The sequence below is a fragment of the Echeneis naucrates genome, chromosome 16 (assembly GCF_900963305.1).
Source record: "Echeneis naucrates chromosome 16, fEcheNa1.1, whole genome shotgun sequence".
Classification (NCBI taxonomy): Eukaryota; Metazoa; Chordata; class Actinopteri; order Carangiformes; family Echeneidae; genus Echeneis; species Echeneis naucrates.
In genome coordinates, this window is record NC_042526.1 from 1,434,708 (window position 1) to 1,455,550 (window position 20,843).

Below are 20,843 nucleotides of genomic sequence, written 5' to 3' on the forward strand. Positions count from 1 at the left end.
GCGCGCAGGAACAGATGAACTTAGTGATCTTCATCATTCAGCCCGACAGAGAGGGAAGCTGCTGCGGGTTAGAGCTGCAGATGGAGGCGGGACGCCCCCCAGTGGACACACACAGACCCTACAGACACACAGACACTAACACACTGACGTTGCAACATGATCAGATTATCAGCTCTGATTCATCTACAGGTCTGCAGCTCCTTCACTCAGAATCAGAGCACAACACCCCCTGCCTGACCCCCCCAGTTCACTCTGTACGGAAATCCTTCCGGCCTTTTGAACTCTGGAGCTTCTGTTCCAACTGGAGCCACAAAACAACAAACCAGCCGTTCGCTTTATTTCCCTCCCAGGATGATTTCTGTGGTTATTACAGCAGAGAAACTGGAATATGCTAAGAGAAGTCAGCGAGGGAAGGAGGGAATCAAAGCGAAGGTTGTTTTTATCAGTTCTGCTGCTGCTGTCTTACTGGCTGGTTGAGTAGTTGCATAAATGAGCAGGTGTTCCTAATAAAGTGGCTGCTTATTCATCTCAAGATGTAAAGCTATCGAAGGCTTTGTTTAAGGTTGCTCCAGGTTGTCTGCTTCGGTACAGATTCTCCCTCAGGAACATCTTCCTCCAGGCGTCCTCCTGAGTGCGAGAATGTGCTGCCAACATTTTCCGCCCCACAGAGACAGAGCCAGGCGTCAAGTCCAAGGCCTGACTTTGAATAACTCTTATAGTTTCTTTCATCTGATCATTTCTGCAGCACATTTTAAAAACAGCAGGGCTGCTGCACGAAAAATAAATGAAAGAACAACGAACTTCTCATTCACAAGTCACACAAATCTGTTTCCCGTCCATCCTGGAGTGAGCAGACAGACGCAAAAACAACCAGACAAACACGACAAAAATGTTTCCAACCATCAGACATAAAAGGAACCAACTCAGAAAATGGATCCTGTGTAATTTGGTATATTTGTTCATTTAACCTTGAACGTCAATTCAAAACAAACATCACGATGGAATGTTTCTGCAAAAGGAGCAGAGAAATGTACTGTAAATGTACTGCCAGCGTAATGTGGTCAACGTCGTGGAGACGTAGGTTTAATCAGTAACTTTAACTCTGCCAACATTGTTGTCTACACAGAAACACGTTTTTCGGTCCATACCTGAACAGGAAATGACATTCAAGCCTCTTCGTTTCAACGGATTCGCCAAAAGCTACATTTATGCAGTTCTACCTTCAGCTGCAAAAACAAACTTCTGTGTACAAACAGAACAGACCTCAGAACTCATCAACTGGAGCGTCGGTCTGCTCCCACCGAACCTCCAGCTGATGTTTATATGATCAATGACCGATGGCTCGTACTTCCAAACATATTTATTCATTTTGAATTTCCTTCGTGTGATGGAAGAATGAGGCCAACATTAAAAATCAACAAAACGTGACAACATAAACCCAACGTGATGGAAAGACTTGATGATGTTGATGATGTTTGATTGATTGATGAGACGATGATGTTAAATTACATTCATGTTTGTTTTTAGGAACAGGAAGTTTTTGTTTATGATCAGCCGGTTTTCAGTCTGCGGAGGTCAAAGTCAGGAAGTCTGCTGTCCTGAATTCAGCCGACAGCTGACTGGATCTAAAAATGGAGCTTTAAACATTAAAAAAAGAGTTCAGATTGTGTTGAAGTCTATGGGAATATGACCCTCCTCCTCCTTTCAACACAACATGATGTTCATTTTTTAAAAGATGCTCCATTTAGTGGAAAAAGGGAGGGGTTGGGGGCGGGGCTACCCACAGTGGAGTAATAATAAGAGTGAGCAGGTGTTCCTGATAAAAAGTCCGTGACTCATCTTTTGTGCCGATGGTTGAGTAAAGTTTCACAGGGAAGTGCTTCAGCTTTGTTGAACCACATTTGGCGTTTTTACTTGCAGAATCAGTGACGGCCAAAAATCTTCTCTCTTTGCTGCTCTGTTAGCCACCATCTTTGATTACAGGTTGGACAAAGAAGTCGCACTGAGGTTCCTGCTGCCGTACAGATTCTCCTTCAGAAAGACCAGCATCTTCTTCCAGGCGTCCTCCTGAGCACGAGAATGTCCCACTGCGTTTCCGCCCCAGATCGCCATCTCTGCCAAAACAGTCAGAAACGTGTCGCACCGTGAACTTTGACCTTTTAACCATTTAACCAACCAGAATCTGCGGCTTCGCAGTCTGAAGACAGAACTCACGTTTCTCACGTTGGGTGACCGATCTGAAGGAGCTGGTCCGGATGTGCGGCGTGTATGGGGGTTCGATCAGGTGACCGGCGTTCGGGTACGAAAGGACGGTCAGCAGGTGGCTGTTTCCTGCTCGCTCCATCATCTCCTTCATCTGGACGACAAGAAGTTTCTTATTTTTATTTATATATGTATAGATTTGTTTTGTCTGAAAGGAGCTACAAAGTCTAGTGAAAGACACAACAACAGGAAGTCAGCTAATGCCACTAATGAAAAAGGAAATGTTAATTATTGCAATAAACCGAAGCCCTTTAGCAGCTCTTCTGATTCTCAGTGAAGAGAGAGAAAAAAAAAAATCTGGCTTCACCTGAAATACTTTGACTATCAACATCACCAACGGCACCGACAGAGCGGAGAAAAGTTCTTTAAACTTTACAGACGTTTCGTTATTTCACGTTTTTAATGTCGAAATAAATAAGTTTAGTTTTGGCCTTTTTGGAGTTCCATACATCCGATTTCTACTGTCACACTTTTAAAACCTTAAAATCCCAAAAATCAGCATTTCAGTGAACTCACGTCCATCGCAGACTCGAGGGCAGGCCAGTTCTGATCGTCCTCACCAACAACCAGCAGCAGAGGACACTGCAGTCGTCCCACCTGCTCAGAGACAGACAGCAGCGTGGACACACATAAACGACATGTTTGTTAGCTTCATTTACACTTCTAATAAACGCAAATGAAAGTTACGTCTCCTTTTGTTGCGTCATCTTTGAAAGCAAAAATTCAAAAAAGCTAAATGAGGATGAAACAGACTCACGTCCACTTTGAGTGACGGGTCGGTCGGGATGGGCAGCAGCAGGTTTCGCATGATGCTGTGGTTCTCCTCGTTGAACCTGATGTTCGCAGCGTTCCTGATTGGACCCCCCCCAAAAAATTAACTCAACTCATGTCTTTCCATTTGTGGGGCTCAAAATATGAAGAGTTCAACAACCATCTGACTGAATCTTCAACTCACTTCCTGAAGAAATCCATTAATTCCTCCAGAGAGCCTTCGACCGGCTGCACGTGACTGCTGCTGATACACACCACACACCTGAGCTGGGAGACACACACAACAACACAAACACAAAGCAGAAACTTCAACTTCAGCCAATTTCTTTGGTCTTTGAAAAGCCAAAATTTGCTGAATTTAAAATAATTTAGCTCAGGCTTCAGTGAAGGAAAACTATCAACGATACAATTATTACGTTGTTTTAAACATAAAAGATTTTAATATTTGATCATATAACAGTTCTGTCATATAATCTTTAGTTAACTGTTGTCATTTATGTCTTGGACTCAACAATGAGCAAACTTGTTAACAGGTAAGAACTCGAACTCGCTGCAGCAATAAAATGGAGGAAATCATCATCAGACTTACCTGCATTGCTTTGGAGTAGGCGGCCATTTTGAGGGTGACACTGGTGCCGAAGGAAAGGCCCACCATGGCGATCCTGCTGCTGAGGACCTGAGGATGCTGCTCCAGGACTCTGTAGGCTGCCTGCAGAAGGAAAACACACCACAACAGGGATATGACGCACAAACACAAATATGAGTCCTTTTCAACAGGCCACAGCTCTCCTGGCAGCTGATCTGTCGGTTATAACATTTAAGTCGAACTTTGAGTCTTAGCTTTTTTATGTTCCTGCCTATAAAATGTAATACTGGTAATCTCGCCTGATCTCCTGGAGGAGGTTTTTTTTTTTTTTTTTTTAAGTGAGTTGAATGTTAACCGACTCCATTGTATGAAAACCCTCCAAGGCATATTTGTACTTTGTACTTTGTATAAACCCTAACCCTGAACTTTGTACAAATTAAAACAGTCGTCTCAACAGTTTAATTGTGTCCTTCCTTGAGCTTGATGCCGGACTGTTAACATCAGCAGTGTGAAAAGGTCAGAACTGATCACCAGGCGGCTTGAGCTACTCAGATTCACCTCAAAGTACGTGTTGTCCACCATCTTCCCGGTTTCTCTGGAGTATTTTGGCGTCAGGTAATCCAGGGCCAGAGAGGCGAAGCCGTGGGAGGCCAGCAGCGCCGCCCGGTTCTCCACCAGCTGCCCCCCGCCCCCCCACAGGTCCAGGAGGCCGGGGAAAGGTCCGGGTCCTCGAAACGCCAAAAACATGATCAGCTGCAGCTGTATGTATGTATGAGCTGTCCCTGCCACTTCAGATTTAACTCGACAGAAACGTTCATTTTTTCTTTGCCATCAGCTGAACAGTGATGAATAACGATTGTTTGTCTACATGTTCTGATGAAAATGTCAACAAGCTGAAAAAAACTAAAGTCAACATCTCCACCAGTTCGATCTGTGGCAGGAACCTGTCTGAACCCGAACCCTAACCTGACGGCAGGCCTGGACCCCCTCCTCTGGTCCTACCTGAGGGCAGGAACAGTGTCGCAGTCAGCTGGTCCTCTGTGATGGGGATCCTGCGGACCCCCGGAGCCATGTACCAGCGCTCCACCAACACGCTATCCAGCGACTTCTGATCCGCAAAGCCCTCCGTGTGGTGACCCTGGTACACCGAGACGGTGACCTCCATGGGAGTCTGGACGTTCATCTTCCTCAACCTGAAGGTTAACGGGAGAATCAGCTCCGGTGTCAGTAACTGGTCAGTCACTGATTTGCAGACTTTTAAGCTCACCTGAGCCCAGGTTTGCTGCCTGGAACTGTCCTGAGACTCCACAGTAGGCCCATTGGTTCAACCCCAGAATAAGTCCCGCCCAGACTGGGATCCTCTGAAACTGGAAGGTCAAAGGTGTGGAGAGTTATTCCTCATGTCTGTGTCTTATTTCCAGGTCTCTGTATCGGACTGCGTACCGTTCACGGTCCCAGCGGCGTTGGCGGCGTAGTGACCAAACGCCTCCCAGCTGTGTCCGTCGTCGCACCGATGGAGAGCGTGGACGGTCAGCCAGAAACCAGAGGGGGCATTCTGGACCAGGACGGTGAACTTCTCGTCCATGAGTCCTCTGGATGGCTGGACTGACAACATCACACAAATCTGTCCCCTGTCCATCCTGAAGTGAGCAGACCGACCAAACTAACAAACAAACAAACAACTGAGACAAAAAGGAAACACAACAGATGGTGGTGGAGTTTGACCCGTCAGCAGCCGTGAATACTGAAGCACACTGAGACAGCGAGGCCTCTGTCGGTGGCTTAAATTCTTCTTTTATATTCTAACTCTCCTATATTCTTCTCATTTGTTCGACGCTGCTGTGATGTGCATATTTCACCACGAGGGACTCAATAAAGGATTGTCTTACCTTTCCCCTGAAAATAAAACAGCGTCACTGACAGCAAAGGCACGCTGACCTGCAGCCAAACAGCAGCAGGATCAACAAGAAACAGAAATCTTTAAATCTGCTTTTATTTAATCACTTTGCATTGTTCTGCTGTGTTGCATCAATAAACTTAGCCTGTCTTAATAGAAAGAGGGAAGAAGAACCAGAGAAATTCATGTGTAAATGTGGTTAATTCAACAGGTCTGGATCGTTTCCACAAACCAGATCGAGGGAAACCACTTCCTCACCAGTCTGTGGTCCGCAGAGTCCCTTTAATTCTTAAAAAGCTAAGAATTAAATCTGTAAATGTCACAGACACGGAGCAGGAGGAGGAAAACCTGCGGGGCCCTCAGTCCGGATCACACCGGACCCGGAGCGCGTACTCACCTTGGAACTGCGATCCGTCTCCCGGAGTTGTGTTTGCGCGTTTGTGTCGTTGTGAGTGTGAACTTCAGCACAGACCAACAAAAATTGCAGTCTCCTCCCACGGAAAGAGCTTCATGTCCGGACACAAGGCGGCGCCATCCGGCTGCAACTTCACTGGATGATGATGAAGATCTATTTAGGAGAAGTTAGATTTTACCAATCGGTAAAAAGTTGCGTCACACCCACAGATCTGGCAGGAAAAGCCTCCATTACATATTCTACTTTATCAAATAATAATAATAAGAAGAAGAAGAATGGTGTCTGGAGGGCACCAACTGCAGTCTGCTTTGCTCTTCTTTCTCAGAAAGACTTCTGACATTTATTAATCTTGTACTTGTTTTATAGCTGTGCTCCCATTTCTCCCATTTCTCTAAAATATCATCAGCTCTCATCCTGTAAAGAGTTCTCATGGCAAGTCGTTCAGAAAATCTCATGTTTGCCTTCATTCTTTCTGACAGCAGTTTGTTTGTGATGCATCTAAATATCTTTATTAAATATCATGTTGGTGCGTGAGAGGAAAAGATGAGATGCTGGATTCATCCAGAAAAAGGCCAACAGTGTGGTAAGCTTAGTTTATTTTAGATTAGTTTGGCACATGGAATAAATGCTTCTCTGAGTTTCATCAGAACACAATAATCTGCAGCAGCAGAACGTTTTTAAATGTTGACTGTTTGAGTCTTCGTCCCTGAACCCGACGCTCCGCCATAACGGAGATAAATGTTGGTGGATTTATCGCTGGGATGATGAACGACCGTCATCTCCCAGCAGCCCCTGGGAGGCTGCGAGGCTAATTACAGCGATAACAACACAATATGAAGAAAACATATTGAGACGAGTTAAGAGGTCAAAGGTCAGCTGTCTCCGGCATGCTGAGAAATGTTTCCCGCCACGCCTCCACGGCTGTCTGCACACACACACACTAAATCACTGAATGGTTACAGGGCGGCAGACAGAAAGCTCTTCTGCTTTAAAATATATTCATACACTTAATATTCATGGGAGTCACACATCATTGTCTGACGTCGGGGGGGGCGGGGGAGCAGGCAGGGGAGGGGGGAGGAACCTCATTTAAACAAGGAAGCACAAAAGAGGGGACACCTGTTACCATCTGGACTGAGACGCTGGTGTTTCACTCTTTTTTATTTATGAAGAGAGAAGAAAAATAAAACTTTAATAAAACGTGGAACTGATGTCAAAGTCAGTGAAAACACAAGCAGGAAAGAAAAATGTGTCGTGTGAGGCTTCTGTTCTTATTTGTGAGATTATTAGATTAATACCGACGCAGCAAACGTTTAACAGCCAGTTTTATTTACTTTGTATACAGTCGGATGGATGTCGTAAATATCTGTGTTCATTTTTTTGGTTTTTCTCTTTAATCAAACCTGAATGAGATTAAACGCTCATCGCTCTCTTATAGAAACACCCAGATTGTCTCTAAACCTGGACCTGGACTCTGGACTCTGTCCGTCAGGGAACATTCAGTTGAAGTCTATGGGAAAATGTTCCCGTTTCTTTCTCATTATCTCATTTCTAATTATCTCAGCAAACGCTTTCCTTCTGAGTTCATGGTCCCAGTTTCCACTTTCATGTCTTTCTTGTCCACTTGTCCACTTGTCCTCCACTGACCCTCTTTGTCTGAGGGTCAGTGGAGTAAAAAGGACTTCCCTCTGAAGGTGCCTTAAAATGAGGTGAACAGCTTTCCTTTCCCTCCTCGTGCTCGTCGTCTGATTCGCTGCGTTTCAGTTGTTAATCCTCCAACACATCTGTTCCCAAAACCGAACAAAAAAAAGACTGTCTCACTGTGTCAGTGCGGTGCAGGAGAAGCTGTGTGTGTTTCCATTTAAGGCCGATGGTGCTGAAGCAGCAGGGAGTTGAAGCGAGGACACGTTGGCTCTGAGCGAGTCCAAACTCACGCACATGTAAATACACATCAGCTGCTTCAAAGGAGGAAAAGGAAGGAGGGGGGGCAGGAAAATGGACAGAGACTAATAGCTGTGACGCTGCTGTTTCAATATTGTGTCCAGTGAAATGTTATCGCTGGCCACACACGGGGGGATGTGTTGTGTGTTGTTGTATGGAGGATGCTAATAGCAACACAACACTGGCCTCCCACACGGCACACTGCGCAGCCAACAGCAGCAACAAGCTGGAATCAGTCACTCTGTAATCTCCACCACGTGTTTAATATCGTAATTACGGCGCCCAGTGCCAGCGTTCCCTCACGCTAACCAACATTCTGTGGCTGAACTCAAACAAACTTCGACTTTGTGCATCACCACAGTCACATCAGCAAAAGGTTTGATTTCTGGAGAGAGCTGCTGGGAGGTGGACCTCAGAAGAACCCCCAACCCGCCATGACATCACCGAGTGATTTATGAAGCCTCCACTTTTGTTTTGGTTGTTTTCAGTCCATATTCGAAGGTGGAGCTGAAGTGGAGGGGGTCTGACCTCCTTCCTGCTCTGTTTCCCTCTAAATGGAGCATCATTTAAAAAATGAACATCATGTTGTGTTGACGACTGAGACCATAAACTCATCAGGAAAACAGGAGGAGGGACATTTTCCCATAGACTTCAATATAGGGTGGTATCCCAAGACACGGTCTGACCAGTGGAGTCACGCCCTGATGTATATTGGCTAGAAGAAACGTTAAATGCAGATTTTCTTTTTAATGGAAACTGTAGTTGATAAAAAATGATGGATTGAAGTTGTATGTCATTTAAGGCGTGGCCACAAACCACACATGCCCCGCCCATTTTTGAAGAGATTTCTCCACAGAGAGCGAAACGACGTTTACGGACTGAACGTCTGAAATGACCGGTCTTTGTGTTGGAGGCTGTGAAGACCAGAATCTGAGGTGTGGGTTGGTCCTCCTGATGGACGAGGAGCGTCTTCGCCTCTAATCCATCAATTACACAAACGTCTTTTCAGGCTAATTAGAGAAATGGCTGACTGTCGACAGCTGGTTTCTTGCTAATGTTAATTTTTAGGCCGCAGATACAAATCAGGATGTCGAAGGATGAATTGAAGAGTTTGGAATAAGGTAGTATTTATTAAACTGAACAATGAATATTTTCAGATTTTTTATTCATTCTACAGCCTAAATCAAAATCTTCAGGTATTATAATCTGATGATTAATCCATAAATAACTGGTGTTGCTGCAGATTTTAGGAATACTGTGCTGAGGAGACAGTTTCCAGGAAAAAAAGGGAAACTCTTCAAGAAGTGACAACATTTGAAGGGTTTTTAGTTTTTAGTTTCTTTTCCAGGATTGGAAACATTCGATTTATCATCTTCAAAATCCACTTCTCCTTTTTTTTTTTTTTTTTTTTTTTTTTTGGGGGGGGGGGGGGGTACTTTCTTTGTGTCCATTTGTATTTTATTGCAGTCATGAAATATTTGAATCCTGTTTCTACCACTTTTTTTAAACATTGCGTACATAAATCTATAGCAGATTTTTGTGTATCTGTAACAGCAATAAGAATCTCAGGTGTAAATAATAGATGTCTGTAAAGGTGAAGGAGGATTTGAATGTTTGAGTTATTTTCTGACTCATAAATATGTGTGATCGTATTTATACTGACCTACTTCCTCCGCAGTGCTGCTGGGATGAAAACACATTGAATGTAAACACAGAGGTCATAAAGCGTGAGTCATCTCTCTGACCTCATATGGCCAAAACAAACACGCTCGTCTGTTATCAGACTGTTTGCCGTCATGTTTCCTTCGACCTTCTGTTTGTTGATTTGGAAAATCTTTGTCCTGAAATATTAAACGGCCCAACCTTTGGCCCTTGCACATCTCCGACAGCTGCTGGAGGCGCCGGCCTGATCTGAACAACTGAATTAGCAGCAGAGTCGACCAAACCTAAGATGGCCTCGAGGGAGGGCCTCTGAATGATTGATATTGTAAATATGTGTATATAAGTATGTAAGTATTAGCACTGATATATTTATAGCACAGTGTAAATTAATAGCTGGTTATATTTGGGAGGAAAAATTCCATTATTGTGGTGATGTTGGAGTACAAACATAAATTTAGTTTAATTTCTTCAGATTGAGGCATCGTCCTGAACTGACCCGTCATCATGTGGTCAAACACCAATAATCAGACTAACGTCCTGGTTTCTGGCTCCGCTCCCGCCCTGACCCCGCGGTCAGACTTCACATCGCCTCCTGCTGCTGGCGTCCCGCCCAGCTGCCCGCAGTGCCTGGCTCTGCCTGCCGTGGACCTCCATCGTCATCGTCGTCAACAGCGCCCGGTGCCAACAGGAAACAGAGGCTGCTGCAGGAAACAGAAGCTCTGTGTGAGGCCGAACACTGGAGCCCACACTGATGAAAAACACATTTATTTAACACGTTCTGTCCATGCTGGAAGATCTTTAGTCCAACAGACGGCATCTAAAATTCTGGTTTCTGCTTTCTTTCGATCTTTTCCGATGGAAACAAGTCCAATTTAACGCAATCAAAAGATTTACACATCAATAAAGTGTGACAATAGCAGGACCAAACTGACATTACAGGTTGAAGCGAGTCCTTGGCCTTTATTGGAATGACATCATGAGAGGAGAACCCCCAGTTTTGTTTGCATAAAATTCTCTCGCAGAACATTCACAGCTGGCTTTTGTTAACTTTTCCAAATAATTCAGAACACGTCAACAGAAACACAGCTGAGGGGATTTACCCTGAAAGGACACGTGGTCCAGTTTAATCCAACTGTTTGGATAACGACGGACTGCCCATCAGGGGGCAACTCCACTGGCTGTAAAAAGTAGAAGTAGGACTGTATTGAAGCCTATTGGAAAATGTCCCTCCTCCTCCTCAGTAAACATTTATGGTCTCAGTCTTCAACACAACATGAATTTTTTAGATAATGCTCCGTTTAGAGGGAAAGGGGAGGGATTAGGGGGCGGGGCTACTGGCTGATTGACAGACTGGACCAGAAACAGTGACCTGATGGAGAAATTTCAGCCAGAGGCTTCAAAATGGCGACTCATAAACCAAAAGGTGACAACGCAGAGGGTTCGGCCTTCGGTAGATTTCGTTTGACTCCTCGTTTCACCAAGTTCTCTCAGATTTGTTGAGAACATTTAAATGTTGACCGATAGAAATGAAGCTATAAAAACTCGTATAGAACTATAATGACAGGTTTCACTTTCAAAAGGTTCCCAGAGTAAATGAAGTCACTGCTGCAGTGTGAGAGTGTTTGGCAGCCGGAGCAGAAACGTCCACACGGATCCACTTCTGGGAAAACCCTTCATCTGCCGTCGGGGCTTCCAGGTTTTACCGTCGACGGCGTACTCCAGAGTCATGGTCCGGTTGAGGGTGAGCACAAAGTCCCCTCTCACCACGGCAGTGAACAGTGAACCTTTGCTGTTGGCGAAGTGTCCCGGCAGCGTCGACCACTGGCCCGAGCTCAGACTGTAACAGTCCATCAGGCATCGCAGGAAGTCGTCCGAGGGCCCGTTCCTCATGACGTAGAGGTTGTCCCGGTGGCCGACCATGCAGTGGCCGTAGCTCTGGTGCCGTATCAGTGTGGTAACTAACCGCCACTCATCTTTCCCTGAGACGTATTCATAGATCTCTGTGGTCTCCATCGGCCTCCACAAACACACAAATATTCTTCCCATAGCTTTGGTGCAGGCTGCTCCCACCGCTGGCCGAGGTAGGTGAGCGGCAAACCCCCACCTCCCTGTCCTTACGTCGTATGTCTCCACAGATGACATCACTGTCCGCTCATATTCTCCTCCAATGGCGTAAAGACGATCGTCTACGCCCATAAGGCTGAGATTGTATCGCAGCTGAGCCGGACTGGGGATCTTGCTCCAGACATTGTCGTCAACGCTGTAGCAGAAACTCGAGTCCACCACCTGTTTATGAACACCGTGAACTCCCCCAACGATGTAGAGGTTGTTGCCTAAAACGGTGACTCCAGCCATGGAGGTGCTGGCCTCCAGCGGAAGATCCGTCAAAACTTTCCACTTATCTGCATTTTCATCCAGGTAGCACACCGTCCTGGAGGCAGCGTGCACAGTTTCAGCCATGCCGCAGGTCACATGGGCCCCCACAGCCACAAACACCCTCGGGGTCAGAGAGTCCAAGTAAGAGATCAGATCAGGTGGTAAGGTCTTCCTGACCTCGGCCTCCAGGTCGCCATACATGTCCCGGATGAACAGGGCGGCGGCGTGGAACAGATCCATGAGGCCGAAGGTCGCAGCAGTGTGATACATCAGTAAACAGCTGTCAGAGTCGATGAGGTCGATGAGGTGTTTGGTGAGCGGCGCCACCTGCAAGAAAGCAGCACATTCAATAGCCTCAACAATGTCGTCGGCATCCAGGACGGGTGTCTGACCCCGCAGGACCGCCAAGGCGATTAGGAAGCCTCGAGCTCGCAGGGACTGGAGGTGGATTTCCTCCTGCCGACACTCCTTCATCCCAGAGCGGTACAGAGCCCGGAAGTAGTCGCAGCTCTGAACAAGTAACATCTTCTCCTCGGAGAAGTGAGTGCCCCCGACCACCACGGTCAATTTGGCAGACACAAGACCGGGAGCAGAGCCCGGCGGGAAGCTTCCGGCGTCCGCAGGATCACAACTCCTGCCGTCCTCTGATTCGCTGCAGCACGCTGACATTATTGTTCTCTGTCAGCAACATGCAAATGAAAATGATAGAGGCCGAAGCTGTTCCAAAAGTGTTGAAGCAGAGCTGCAGAGAAGCGAGGCGGTGTGGAGCAGCTTCTCTCCTCTGGAGGGGGGGTCATATTCTTCACAGCTTTCAAAATAGAAACAGCTAAAAATAGAAGAGAACAAATGACCTGAGTCACATTCGTGCTGTGGATGGTTGGGGGGGGTAGGGGGGTGGGGGGGGGGGGGGGCAGTCAACCAATGTAGGGTTTGTGTTATCTGCTGCTGAAAATCCACAAAGGGGTCAATTCACCCAAAGTTTTAGTCGTACAGATTGAATTGAAAAACATTTGAATGTTACAAATGTGTGATGTCCCACAACAGAGCTGAAACGCTGCTGATTGAGTGAAACTGCTCTGCAGATGTTGGGACAGGTTTTAATTCAATCCCTTTGCTCCCCTCGTGATGATCAGGCGCCTGTTTGTGAAGACGTGAGCTCGGGTCATTTGGAAGATGTCTTCGGGGAACAAAAGCCGTTTCTCTGTTTGTGTCTTTAAATATGCTTTTTGTCAGTCTGTCTCTTTACATGCACTTACCATGAAGGAGGAGGGGCCGACCTACATTTCAGCTCACTGGGGCAAATATTCAGCAGGTCATGTGACCCCCCCCCCCTCGGGCCATCCACCTCAGTCAAAACACCCCACCGGCCCCAGCAGTTTGTGACCACGCGGTGGTGCCCTGACCTGGTCCACATGGTTACAACAAAGCACTATGAAAGAGACCAGCAAAGTCTGAGGGCGACATTACAACCGCACAACACTGACGACAAACACATTATCATCTGTTGTAGAAGTTGGATATAAAGAAGAAATTCAAAGGGATGATTTGGTTTTGTTGCACATTTAGTTTGAGTTAGTAAGCAAACAGCAGGCCGATACAGTCAGGGATCAAACCTGAGCTAAAAGGAGACTGAAGATTTGATTTCGTCACTTTAACACAGCACTCCAATCTTGATGGACATGTAATTTAGCATTTTTTTGTAAGTTGGTAGCATGTCCCATCTTTGTTTTGCAGGCTATTCTGGTTGGGTTTAAACACAACTAACCGCTTTGGGTTAATGTGTGGTGTGATTAAGGTTCAGCAGCATTGAGCCAAATGTCTAGAGTCAATTAGAAATAATCATCCAATCTTACAACCATGTAAGATTCAAAACAATCAGTAGCTCCTTCTCTAAAGATAGAGCCAGAGCTTATTTTGGCTCCAAGCTTGTTTTCTTCTGGCCCAGTATCAGCTCACACACAGCAGGATGGCACCTCCATATCTGGACCGGTTCTTGCTCACACACAGAGCCGGACTCGGGCCGGGAGCTCAGACATATGTTGGGCCAGAGGCCTTTCCAGTTGCTGCTCCAAAATTAAGAAATTATTCAATCTCAGCTCTCTGACCTTTTTAAAGTCATCCACCAGTATATTTAGTTTCCGTGCCTTTTATTTTATTGACTTGTTTACTTTCTTTTTTATTTTAATGGTCTGTTTCGCAGCTGTCTGATGCGTTTCAATCTGCTCCATGTTTAAGGGCGTATTTTAATTATAGCCATAACAATCAATGAGATTTTGATTTAGGGAACAAAATATGGAAGTTCCAGTTTCACTTGAGTTTCACTTGAGTGGCATTCACAGACTAACTAGTCTGAAGTCTGAATATTGCTAACCAGAGAATCTGCAAGAAATATTTTATGCTACAACCTGAAACCAGTTTTAATCTGTGATTGGTTAACGTCCTGTCTGAGATCTCTATATATATTTTTTTTAATCTCACATCCTGCTTGAAGACCACACAAAATATAAATTCATCCACACCTGAAAATAGTTCCCAACAAATTTACTGCCTTAGCTAAAATCTGCAGCCACCGGCCATTTTGGGGAAATACGAGAAACTGGACATTTGAAAAGTCGTTTGAACAGCATGATGGAAAACACACACTCATGGAATGGACTGATAGAAAATAATTGGGGTAATTTTTAGGGTTATTTTTTCAGTAATTTTCTGTCGTGTTTGTGTCCCACCTGTCTGTGTTTTGGTGTTTTGCAGCGACAGTGAGATGTGTCAGCAGTGACTCACCGTCTCGCCTTGTGGTCCTGCCACGACTCTGGTCAGCTAAACATCCTCTGCTTGAAATGCAAATGACAGTGTTACATCAATAAATACATATTCCTGCTGCTTCATTAGTCAGGTGGATCTCGTTCACTTGGCAGGCTTATGCAACACAGAGTAACACAAACACACACACACTCTGTCCTACATAAGCTGATGTCAGGCTGCAGACCGGGGAATGCACAACAAAACAGCAGCCAGGATCCTGAATGAGGAGGCAGACGGAGCAGAGATCAGGAAAATGTGCAGCGTTTCCCTTCACTGCTTGTTGTTAGCACAGATGCTAAGTGCCAGGATTGGTTGATTATTTCTGCAGAATATCTTTCAATGCACTGACAAGATATTTATTGCAGCGTAGAACTGGTAACAACTTAAATTAAAGCAGCTAAAATTTAGACTTTTATTGTGATAATATGATACGATAATCTTTATCTGCAGCTCATTTTCAGTTTCATTGTTTATCACAACCTTACTTTTCCGGCTTACACTCACATGTTCATGTCATCAGATTCAGTCACATCCAAATGTCAACACGGTGTGACGTCACCCATCAGTTTGTGAACTGCAGTTTCAAAGCCTCCAGTTTGAAATTTGGATGTCGGCCATCTTGGCTTTTAAACACAGAAGAAAATACTAAAGTAATAAACTAAAAGGTGGAGCATATTAAAAAGTGAACAGCATGGTGTATTGAAGACTGTAAACTAGAGACTGAGAACATAAACTCATCAGGAAAACATTTAGTGAGCTGATAAATCAGGGAGGAGGAGGGACATTTTCCCATTGACTTCAATGAGATCTTAATGCTTTTTATAAGCAGTGTATCAGTGTCTACTCAATAAACTGACTTCAATAAAGTGTCTGTGTGTGTGTGTCTGTGTGTGTGTGTGTCTGTGTCTGTGTCTGTGTCTGTGAGTGTGAGTGTGTGTGTGTCTGTGTGTCTGTGTGTCTGTGTGTGTGTGTGTCTGTGAGTGTGTGTGTGTGTGTGTGTCTGTGTGTCTGTGAGTGTGTGTGTGTGTGTGTCTGTGTGTGTGTGTGTAGGGGCGGTGTTATTTAACGTCCATGCGGAAGGATATGTGTGATCTGCATAAATAGAGCTGCGGCTGTGGGCGGAGCGACACAGAGAGAGCGGACCGGTGAAGAGCCCGGAGCCGCCGGCCGACACGGTGGTCGCGCTTCTCCCGGTAACGGAACAACGTCTGGTCCCGGCGTCGTCGTTTGGACTTTATCAGGCGGGATATAAAAATTTGTTTGTTTTTTTTTCCTGAAGCAGCATGCTGCTCTCCAAACTCGGCTCCTTCTCCTCCAGCATGGATCTGCCGGCCAAGCTCCAGCTCCAGCCAGGTAACGGCCGCTGACGGCCCTCCCGGTGCCCCGACACCCGGTGCTATCTGCTAAAACCAACCAACCAAACAAACAAACCATCCTTCTCTAAGATCATATCATATCCAACCCCCCCAAATTCAAATCACATCACACATTTAAATACAATTCAGCACTGAAGCTGCCTAACGTCTCAAACTAGCCGCCATTTTCTAAACTTGAATGCTACGTGAACGTTTGTTGTTATTTGTAAACAAAAAAGAAACAACAACCCGAAAGTGATTCAGCAGACAGCGTCCAAAGGTCCGTTAATTCACAAAGGAGATGGCCTCAGCTGCCAAAGGTTGGCGTTTTTTATACCGGCGTTTTTATAACGTGCAGATATTAGAAAATCGATCTATTTCTAATGAAGCCATCGATCAGTGTTTTGATCTTAAATTAAAACCACGTGGAGCCGTAATCAGTGACGTAAATTACGACCAACCGACTCGTTTTTTTTACGGATTTAAGTGATTATCTGAGGCAGAGAGTGTTTTTATTTAGGTTGTAAAACTTAATAATAATTTAAAGATGTGTACGTTGGAGATCCTCCATTTTTAAACGGCCGGCTCACGAACAACAGGAGCCGGTTTGGGACGTTTGTTTATCGTACTGATCAGTTGTTGTTGTTGTTGGTCTGAAGTCGTTGGCAGATTATTGCTGCTGTTGTTGTTGTTGTTGTTACAGATTTTGGCGCAAAACTGAACGTGGTGTGAAATAACCCGCTTCTTTTTCTTCTTCGTGTGTTTCTTAGCTAAAGCGAAGAGCGAAGAGAAGCAGCCGTTTGAGAAGCTGTACCGGCTGGGCTCGGTGCTCGGTACCGGGGGGTTCGGCACCGTGTACTCGGCCGTCCGCCTGGACGACGGACTGCCGGTAAGTATCTTTGTTTTGGTGCCGGCACGTGGCCGCGGCTCCGACCGGAAGCTCATCGGAGCCCGGCGGCTGCGTTTCCGGCTGCTGCCTTCAAAATAAAACCAGACCTAAACACCTCAAAGCTAGCTGCGTACAGTGTCAGGTCTGTTGAGCTTCTATTCCTGGAATTCAGGATCACATTGAACAATGATTTCCTCAGAGAAGGAATTTAGTATAAAAAGGTGATTCTTAGAAACGTTAACTTCACACCACAGTATCATTGATGCATTTAACTGACCAACGCACTGATTTTCTTTATTATTAAATTCGAATTTGTAATTACTTTTTTAAAAATCCTAATATCAACTGTAGTTATCCAAGTTGAAATGGTTTTTGGGGTTAGGATTTGCTCTTTTATTTGAGGAAGTGTTATGTTCAGTTGTGGTTTGTTTTTATATATTGAAGTCATAACAGATCATGGAGCTTTCCTATCAGCTGGTACTATTAGTAATTTGCCCCGTAAGTGAGTCCTCATCACTCAGATGGTCATATGGCTTTTTTGATACAGAATGTTAAATATAGGAATTGCTGGTGGATGTTCCCTGCTGACATCAGTGGTTTATTCTGTAGTGATTAATGACAAGTTGACTGTTTATGGTACCATCTGTAATCAGTCCCATTTATTCTGCATTGCATGTCTATATAATATCTGACTGTGTGTACTGGGCTGTATGCTAATGGCCCATGTTTCCATGCAGGTGGCGGTGAAGCATGTGTGCAGGGACAGAGTCACGGAGTGGGGAACACTGGTGAGATTTAAGTAACAGTGTTATTAGAGATGGGCCAATCCTTTTTTTTCTACTGTGGAAGAGTGAATTGATCATATTCTTATGTTGCCCTCTCTCAGTGCGGTTCGGTGGTTCCTCTTGAAATTGTGCTGTTGAAGAAGGTGGGCGGGGCTTTTGGTGGTGTGGTGCGGCTTTTGGACTGGTGGGAGCGGGTGGACGGCTGGCTGATGGTGATGGAGCGGCCCGAGGCAGCTCAGGATCTGTTTGATTACATCACAGAGCGCGGCGCTCTGGACGAAGCAGTGGCACGTGGCTTCTTCTTGCAGGTGCTGGAGGCGGTGAGTCACTGCTACACCTGCAGCGTCGTTCACCGGGACATCAAGGATGAGAACCTGCTTGTGGACCTGAGGACAGGGCAGATCAAACTCATCGACTTCGGTTCAGGGGCCCTCCTCAAAGACACCGCCTACACTGACTTTGATGGTGAGTCTGATAGTCTAAACTTGGGTGCAGTTGCCATGACGCCTCAACGCGCAAAAGTAAAACGGCAGTGCTTCAGTCAGATGGATGATAGTTTGATTCTGAAATCTGCACAGGAAGTCAGAAATGTGTGGAAGAATAAGCCTTCATGTTGAATGTGGGCCACACGACGACTTCATCACACCATTCCTGTTTATTTGGTGAAGACAGATGAGCGGCCTCTTTGTTCTGCCCAGGAAGTGTCTGTCAGAAACACCAGCTGCTAACTCGTGACCATCAGCCCCCATTAACAGGCTGCATGCTGATGATGAGTCACTGCTTCCTGCTGCTGTTTCCCTCCACTATTGCTCTAGACACTCTCTGTTGACTGTAAGCTTGCAATTCATATCCTTATTTTAATTGACCAGGGACTCGAGTGTATAGTCCTCCAGAGTGGATCCGGTTCCGGCGGTACCACGGCCGCTCAGCTACCATCTGGTCGCTTGGCGTGCTGCTGTATGACATGGTGTGCGGGGACATCCCCTTTGAACAGGATGAGGAGATCCTGAGAGGACGGATCTTCTTCAGGCGCAAAATCTCCACAGGTGAGTCCATCCTCTCTGAGGATCAGGTTTATCTTATCAACAGTTGTCTTCAATATTGAAATATGTTGCGTTTCTGTCGCAGAATGCCAGCAGCTGATTGGCTGGTGTCTGAGCCAGCAGCCATCCGACCGGCCCACCCTGGAGCAGATCCTCCTTCACCCCTGGGTGACCAGCAGTGACTCTCAGCAGACAGACGACGGCAGCATCACGCTTCACACCATCACTGACACCCCCTCCTCCTTGTCATCACCCTCCTCGAGCCACCAGAGCCTCTGATTGGTCAGTGGGAGGCTACAGATGGTCATGGCTTGGACTTATGGCCGTGGGACTTATCACTCCAAGGAAGTCTTACTTTCTGGTGACGGGGTGAGTCGTGATCTCAGCTCAGGGTGCAGGCGACTCCACGGAGCCTCGATGCCTCTTCTCAATCCAGTGATGCTGTTTGAGTGCCTTTAACTTTCAAAACTGCTGTGGGGGAAGTAACGCCACGGTGAGGTGGGAGGGGTCTTCATGGTCCACTTAGATAAAATATAATGCATCTAAGTCACAGGTTCTTCTCCAGTGAAACAACTTTTGATGTAGCTGCTGTTTGGTTGAACAGGTGAACACACCTCAAACATTATAATTGTTTATACAGCTGCAACCGCATATATTTGTATGTATATTTATCAACCTGGCAGTTATTTTGCCCATTGATGGTTTACTTGGTGTACTAAACGTTCATTCTGTTGTTAAGGGTCAAAATCCCAAACTGGAGATGGAGGATCTGGCTGCTCTAAAGGAGGCTGATCTTCATGTCAAGTTGTGAGTTTGTGTTCAGTTTCCTTCTCTACGACGGGCTCCGTACAGTTTGAAATGTTTTCCGTGGTAGTTCCATTAACTGAGTTTTAAGTGTCGACTCCCCAAAATTACATTAAACTTTTTTTTTTTCCTTTGTTCTGAGGTTCCACAGCCTTTGTTTTTCTCCCTTTTGTTAATTTTCAGCGTCTCTCTCCCTCTTTCTTGTAAAAGACATGAGAATTATGTTCTGAAAGCCTAAAATCCTCCATCTTCTTTCGCCCCCAGTGTCGGGGTGTCAAATGCACAGTCAATGCAAACACTAAAGTTTTGTATTTTGAATATATGTTTAAAAAACAAATTTTTTTGGGAATGGATATTTTGGGTTTTTTATATGTATTTTGTACATTAAGTGTTTTTGTTTTGTTTTTATAATTTATTTATTCATGGAGACATTCCACATCCTTTATTTATTTATCTTCTTTTTACACTTAATAAAATGTTCCTAATTTTTGGACATTTTCTTTCCTGTGAACTAAAACAAGAAGAATATGTCAGATTCTCATTTGAATTTTCTCTCTTCAGGTTTAAACGTTTTAACAATTTTGCATTTCACTTGTTTTTGATGTTTTGAATGTGAAATTCAGACAGGAAAGTATTTTTTCATGGACGTTTTTCCAAATAAAACTTTGTATATAAAGTGGTTCTTTGTGTTATCTCTTTTCTGGCTTCACGCTGCTTTAAATAATAACCACCTGGTTAAGTTGCTGTCTCGCTCAATTTGAACTACAAGTGAGTGATTTGGTTTTAAATAATTGACTTTGGAGCTGTACATTAATGTATGTACATGAATAATTTATTTTCAGATACTGACATGAATATAAATTTTTGTATTGAGTATCCAAAAGTAGTCACAATGCAGAATGACCTGTTTCATAATATCTATTTTATGTATCGGTTATAACAAGCAATGATTAATGTGTAAGCATCACTTTAATGTTGCAGTATTTACAAAAGGGATTATTTAGGACTGATACTAGCTACACCGGTTTGTATCTTAATCTCCAAATTATTTGCCGAATTCTTTATTGCGTTAATCTAAATTTGTAAAATAATGAACTGTTGAATAGATGAAGTGGACACACAAAGATGGAGAGTTCTGTTAAGGTAAAAAAACCCATTCAGATTTAAGTCCAGTACTTTGTACTAATTATATATTTTATAATATAATCGGATTGTTTCTGTATTTGGTGCTTCAATTAATTTCTTTCTCCAGCAA

At 44.9% G+C, this 20,843-nt stretch overlaps 3 protein-coding genes across 8 annotated transcripts; 1 reads left to right on the forward strand and 2 right to left on the reverse strand.

Moving 5' to 3' along the window:
• Positions 1 to 1,342: 1,342 nt before the first annotated feature.
• Positions 1,343 to 5,963, reverse strand: LOC115056390 (acyl-coenzyme A thioesterase 4-like). 4 transcript variants are annotated; one of them, XM_029522780.1, is made up of 11 exons: positions 5,914 to 5,963; positions 5,063 to 5,259; positions 4,887 to 4,986; positions 4,622 to 4,812; positions 4,178 to 4,347; positions 3,623 to 3,742; positions 3,218 to 3,300; positions 3,020 to 3,113; positions 2,779 to 2,859; positions 2,215 to 2,356; positions 1,978 to 2,114 (listed from the first exon to the last, which is right to left on the reverse strand). In XM_029522780.1, exons 2-11 carry the CDS (start codon positions 5,256 to 5,258, stop codon positions 1,978 to 1,980), a joined length of 1,314 nt encoding a protein of 437 aa, XP_029378640.1. In that variant the 5' UTR covers position 5,259; positions 5,914 to 5,963. The 4 variants fall into 4 exon arrangements, with proteins under 4 accessions (XP_029378641.1, XP_029378640.1, XP_029378639.1 ...); XM_029522779.1 differs by having other exon boundaries at positions 5,063 to 5,282; positions 5,914 to 5,959; XM_029522778.1 differs by having other exon boundaries at positions 5,063 to 5,301; positions 5,914 to 5,953.
• Positions 5,964 to 10,076: 4,113 nt separating this feature from the next.
• kbtbd13b (kelch repeat and BTB domain containing 13b) lies at positions 10,077 to 12,579 on the reverse strand. The gene has a single exon (XM_029522372.1). It carries the CDS (start codon positions 12,577 to 12,579, stop codon positions 11,134 to 11,136), a length of 1,446 nt encoding a protein of 481 aa, XP_029378232.1. The 3' UTR covers positions 10,077 to 11,133.
• Positions 12,580 to 15,865: 3,286 nt separating this feature from the next.
• LOC115056470 (serine/threonine-protein kinase pim-3-like) lies at positions 15,866 to 20,224 on the forward strand. 3 transcript variants are annotated; one of them, XM_029522925.1, is made up of 7 exons: positions 15,872 to 15,905; positions 15,995 to 16,065; positions 16,838 to 16,956; positions 17,694 to 17,744; positions 17,843 to 18,206; positions 18,611 to 18,787; positions 18,870 to 20,224. In XM_029522925.1, exons 2-7 carry the CDS (start codon positions 15,996 to 15,998, stop codon positions 19,061 to 19,063), a joined length of 975 nt encoding a protein of 324 aa, XP_029378785.1. In that variant the 5' UTR covers positions 15,872 to 15,905; position 15,995; the 3' UTR covers positions 19,064 to 20,224. The 3 variants fall into 3 exon arrangements, with proteins under 3 accessions (XP_029378786.1, XP_029378787.1, XP_029378785.1); XM_029522926.1 differs by having other exon boundaries at positions 15,866 to 16,065; positions 16,844 to 16,956; XM_029522927.1 differs by having other exon boundaries at positions 15,866 to 16,065; positions 16,856 to 16,956.
• Positions 20,225 to 20,843: the final 619 nt, after the last annotated feature.

Bases quoted from the DNA above. Each gene is read 5' to 3' on its own strand.
- LOC115056470 (XM_029522925.1), top strand. From the start codon at position 15,996: ATGCTGCTCTCCAAACTCGGCTCCTTCTCCTCCAGCATGGATCTGCCG. The intron at 17,745-17,842 runs GTGAGATTTAAG...GCCCTCTCTCAG, and splicing joins TCACGGAGTGGGGAACACTG to TGCGGTTCGGTGGTTCCTCT. The intron at 18,207-18,610 runs GTGAGTCTGATA...TTAATTGACCAG, and splicing joins CGCCTACACTGACTTTGATG to GGACTCGAGTGTATAGTCCT.
- LOC115056390 (XM_029522781.1), bottom strand. From the start codon at position 5,258: ATGGACAGGGGACAGATTTGTGTGATGTTGTCAGTCCAGCCATCCAGA. The intron at 4,348-4,621 runs GTAGGACCAGAG...TGGCGTTTCGAG, and splicing joins GACACTGTTCCTGCCCTCAG to GACCCGGACCTTTCCCCGGC. The intron at 2,357-2,778 runs GTGAGTTCACTG...CTTGTCGTCCAG, and splicing joins CCCTCGAGTCTGCGATGGAC to ATGAAGGAGATGATGGAGCG.
- kbtbd13b (XM_029522372.1), bottom strand. From the start codon at position 12,579: ATGTCAGCGTGCTGCAGCGAATCAGAGGACGGCAGGAGTTGTGATCCT.